This window comes from Anomaloglossus baeobatrachus, chromosome 5 (genome assembly GCF_048569485.1).
Source record: "Anomaloglossus baeobatrachus isolate aAnoBae1 chromosome 5, aAnoBae1.hap1, whole genome shotgun sequence".
Classification (NCBI taxonomy): domain Eukaryota; kingdom Metazoa; phylum Chordata; class Amphibia; order Anura; family Aromobatidae; genus Anomaloglossus; species Anomaloglossus baeobatrachus.
In genome coordinates, this window is record NC_134357.1 from 72933171 (window position 1) to 72938170 (window position 5000).

The 5000-nt window shown below is 31.7% G+C and overlaps 1 protein-coding gene and 1 long non-coding RNA gene across 6 annotated transcripts in view; one reads left to right on the top strand and one right to left on the bottom strand.

Annotated features, from left to right (window-relative positions):
- Nucleotides 1-1441, bottom strand: part of LOC142313308 (uncharacterized) — a 138171-nt gene extending 136730 nt beyond the window's left edge. For 3 of the 5 annotated variants that reach the window (XR_012754411.1, XR_012754413.1, XR_012754414.1), the window contains exon 1: nt 440-998. This is a non-coding gene — a long non-coding RNA (uncharacterized LOC142313308). Of the gene's footprint in view, nt 1-439; nt 999-1262 lie in introns of those variants that run through there. The other 2 variants (XR_012754415.1, XR_012754412.1) reach the window with 2 other exon arrangements.
- On the top strand, nt 754-3839 carry LBX1 (ladybird homeobox 1). Its single transcript, XM_075352306.1, has 2 exons — nt 754-1517; nt 2418-3839. The coding sequence occupies exons 1-2, from the start codon at nt 1193-1195 to the stop codon at nt 2882-2884; spliced, it is 792 nt and encodes a 263-aa protein (XP_075208421.1). The 5' UTR covers nt 754-1192; the 3' UTR covers nt 2885-3839.
- The last annotated feature ends 1161 nt before the right edge of the window (nt 3840-5000 follow it).

The following is a 5000-nucleotide window of genomic DNA, read 5'->3' on the forward strand; positions in this document are numbered from 1 at the left end:
AGTATTGCATGTATTTTCAGTGTATATCAATAGAGAAATAAAACAGGGTTTTTTTTTTAGAAAAGAAAAATACTAAAAATACAAAGTTAATACAGTGAATACAAAACATCAAAACATATGTATCATAATTGTCAACTGTGAATGCAACATACACAAGGAAGAAATATGTCTTTATTTTTTTAGTATATATATATATATATATATATATATATATATATATATAATGAAGAGGACAATTTTTAAAATAAATACATTTACTACGTTTTTATCTCCTGTCAGACACATAATCGAGGGCTTCGGTTATCCAAGCAGCTGATAAGCAGAATCTAGAATACAAGATCGACTACAAAGACAATAATGCCATATAGAACACTGGGAATAATAGACATTAGATACAATACACAACACACAGCAAAGATGGAATAAGCCTTCGTCCTACCTGTCATCCGTTATCATTTTCGTTGTTTTTGAGCAGTAACATAATCTCCCCTTTTTACTAAAGAAAAGAGAAATGGATCAAAAAAAAATATTTGTTTTTAGTCTTTTTTTTTTTTTTCGTTTTTCGTTGGGATAGTATTATCCTGATTCAATAAAGGCTGGGTGTAGTGTGTGTAATGTAATTTAAAAATATATATGGCCAAACAAAATGCTAGGGGTGGGGGGTGAAGATGGGGGGAGAAAGTGACAAGTGCATTCGGCATTATAATTCAGCTGGGCTCCACCTCCAGCCTTGCTGGTAATTAATGGAGCTCCCAGCCTGAAGACGCCTGCATTAGGTAGGGAGAGGCACGGAGAGCGCGGAGACATGCCATTGGAGATAATTGATTACATCCCAATCAACAATAACTTGTTAGCCATAGTCAATGTATCAGTCTCTCGGTTTTTTCCTCTCTCTCTGGTTGAAGGATGAATTTAGTTGGAAGTAGTCTGAATTCACTCTGAGGGAAGCAGCACGATTATAAGAAGCAAGCAACTGAGGTTCTTGGACAATAGTGGAAAAAAAAGTCATCATAAGGATTGTGGAATCCTTATCTGCTCATTCACACCTCCCTCCTTCCCCCTCCCTCCTTTTTAAATTCATTTTAACCTTGCCTTGCAAAGCCTTTAAGAAGACAGCAAGGAGGAAGACATTGGACTACTGGGGAGAGAACTTTTTGTGGACGCTGTAGTCTTGGTGAAGTTCTCCAAAATAATGTCATCTAAGGAAGAAGCCAAATCATCTTCTGTGGAAGAGAGAAGGAGAAATGCTTTGGACCACTTACCGCCTCCTGCAAATTCTAACAAACCCCTGACTCCCTTCAGTATTGAGGACATCCTGAATAAACCCTCAGTCAGGAGAAGTTACACCATCTGTGGGACAGCTCATCTCCTGTCCACTTCTGAGAAGCCCCCTCCTGCAGGGTTACCTCTGTCCAGCAGAGCACTTCTCTCCCAGACCTCACCTCTATGTGCCCTGGAGGAACTGGCCAGCAAGACTTTCAAGGGTCTGGAAGTCAGTGTCCTGCAAGCTGCTGAAGGTAAGGAGCAAATAACTGTTTAATACTGTAGATAGATATAGATGGATGGATAAGATGAGGAAAATAGATCAATAGATAGATAAATAGATGATGGATGGATAAATAGATATATAGATGATAGATGGATGGATAGACAGATAGATAGATAGATAGATAGATGGATAGATAAATAGATATATAGATGATAGATGGATGGATAGACAGATAGATAGATAGATAGATAGGTGATGGATAGATAGATAGGTGATGGATAGATAGATGATGGATAGATGAATAGATAGATAGATGATAGATAGATTGATTGATAGATAGATAGATAGTTGGATGGATAGATAGAAGGATGGATAGAAATAGATGGATGGATATAGATAGATAAATAGATAGATAGATAGATAGATAGATAGATAGATAATGGATAGATAGATAGATAGATAGATAGGTGATGGATAGAGAGAATTTGATTGATAGATAGATAGATAGATAGATAGATAGATAGGTGATGGATAGAGAAAATTAAATAGATAGATAGATAGAGAAATGTATAGATGGATAGATAGATGGATGATAGATACTTGGATAGAAGAAAGAAAGAAAGAAAGAAGGATAGAAAGAAAGAAAGAAAGAAAGAAAGAAAGAAAGAAAGAGAAAGAAAGAAAAAGAAAAAAAAGAAAGAGAAAAAGGTTTGCATGTTTTCTGCTCTGGCTTTAATAACTTCCTTGAATAGCCGATGGTATTGTTATACCGAATGAATAAACATCTCAGAATATATTTTCGAATGTAACGGTTGTTCTATTTGTAAATATTTAGAATAACGGTTAATTTGTAGCGAAGGCAATGACAAAAAGTCGTTTAAAAATAGAAATGTTGGTGAAATACTGATGAGTAATGTTCTCCTTCCAGGACGAGACGGGATGACAATATTTGGACAGAGACAGACTCCAAAAAAAAGGAGAAAATCCAGAACAGCTTTTACAAACCATCAGATATACGAGCTTGAAAAGCGATTTTTATACCAGAAATATTTATCTCCTGCGGACAGAGACCAAATCGCACAGCAATTGGGACTGACCAATGCTCAGGTCATCACCTGGTTCCAAAACCGAAGGGCAAAGCTCAAAAGAGATCTGGAGGAGATGAAAGCAGATGTGGAGTCAGCCAAAAAACTCAGCCCCTCCACAGTGGAAGCTGTGCTCACAATCTCAGAACTTGAGGAGACAGAGTCTGTGACCACGTCTGAGACCAGGTCCCCACATCACGTCTTGGGCAGCCACCTCCAGATGTCCCCTTCATCCCCCCTCACAGACCAGCACACCAGTAAGGAGTGCTCAGAAGATGAGGACGACGTGGAAATAGATGTTGATGACTGATTTTATTTTTTATTTTTTTTTTATCATTATTAATATAAAAAGACTCAAAAACTGAAATGAGAACAAGAATGGACAGTATTTATGCTGCACTTGTGTCCAGTCTCCAAATTATAATTTACACCCAAGACAATTTTTCTTTTTCAATTAAAGCAATAAGTAATATTTAAAAAAAAAAAAAAAGACTGAAATTACTACGGCTGCCCAATCAGGTAGTTTAATTTTTTTTATTTTGTTAATTATTATTCTAATTATTATTATTATTTTATTTTTTTTTGGAATGGTGCAATTGTGTATGGCGTCTGTAAAATATATATTTATGCATATTTTTTTAAGCTTTGATTTTTAATCCAAATATAATTTACACATCACTTAGTTTTGGGGGGAAAAAAAATCACAATCACTATTTTACCACAGAAATATTTTAAATTTATTCCCTAGTATCTGACATTATTCTCTTGCATGTAAAACAATTTAAAATTAAAGAATGCACGATTTTTTTATTTGATTTTTCTTATTTGCTTTTTTTCTTGCTTGCTTTCTATATCTTATTTTCTCATTTCCTTTATCACATTCATACCGCTATATCTAATTTTCTATTGTCCGACCACGTTTTCTCTAGAGATAATTTCTACACGGCTCTTCCATGACAGTATATATTTTATTCATTTTTAATGCGACTGTATGTTTTTTTTATTTTGTTTTTTTAATACTTCTACCTTTCATAAAGTTATTAAAAAAGTAAACACTTATTTTTAACTTGTTTCTTAAAATTTGCATGATACAATGAAATACAATAAATTAAATACTACAGAAAAAAAGTTCTATACATATTAAATGTACAGGCAAAAGATTTGTTAGGATTGTACAGAGGAAAAAAATCACATTGTAAAGGCCTGATATTTTAAGTTTCAATAGCTATAAAGCAATTCTGGTTTGTTTACGTTATTTTGGAATTGTACAGATTTTTTTTTTTTTCAAATGAAATAAAAGAAATTACATTTTAATACTAATTGAAATACACGCTCACTATATTATCATATGCATTCTGTGTTTATAGATAGATATATAGATAGGTGGGTACTTAGATAGAAAGACAGATAATGGATAGATAATATTATTATCTAAATAGATATACGATATATGATAGATAATGAATATATTATTATTATTATTATTATTATTATTGATAGAAGATAGATAGATACACAGATAGCTGATAGAGTTGGATGGATAGATAGATGGATATATTGTTGAATAGATAGATAGATAGATAGATAGATAGATAGATAGATAGATAGATAATGGATAGATAGCTGATGGATAGATAGATTGATAGATGGATAGATAGATGGATAGATAGGTAGGTAGGTAGATAGACAGATAGATAGATAATGGAGATATATTATGATTATGATTATTATTATTATAATATTATTTGATAGATTAAATATTATAGATAGATAAATAGATTGATGGATAGATAGGTAGATAGATAGATAGATAGATAGATAGATAGGTAGATAATGAATATATATTATATAGAATATATATATGATAGACAGATACATTATTATTAATTAATTATACATGGATAAATAGATAGATAGATAGATAGATAATGGATAGACAGATAGATAGATAGATAGATAATGGATAGATAGATAGATAATGAATAGATAGATACATAGATAGATAATGGATAGATAGATACATAGATAGATAGATAATGGATAGCTAGATAGATAGATAGATAATGGATAGATATGATTATTATTTTTATTAGATAGATTATATATGACAGATAGATAGATGGATAGATAGAGAGATAGATGATAGATAGAGAGATAGATAGATGATAGATAGATAGATGATAGATAAATATATAGATAGATAGATGATAGATAGATAGATAGATAAATATATAGATAGATAGATGATAGATAGATAGATAAATATATAGATAGATAGATGATAGATAGATAGATAGATAGATGATAGATAGATAGATAAATATATAGATAGATAGATGATAGATAGATAGATAGATAGATAGATGATAGATAGATGATAGATAGATAAATATATAGATAGATAGATAGATAGATGATAGATAGAT

Excerpts from the sequence above, each read along its gene's own strand:
- LBX1 (XM_075352306.1), top strand. The coding sequence starts at position 1,193 with ATGTCATCTAAGGAAGAAGCCAAATCATCTTCTGTGGAAGAGAGAAGG. Across the intron at positions 1,518-2,417 it reads TGTCCTGCAAGCTGCTGAAG|GACGAGACGGGATGACAATA; the intron begins GTAAGGAGCAAA and ends TTCTCCTTCCAG.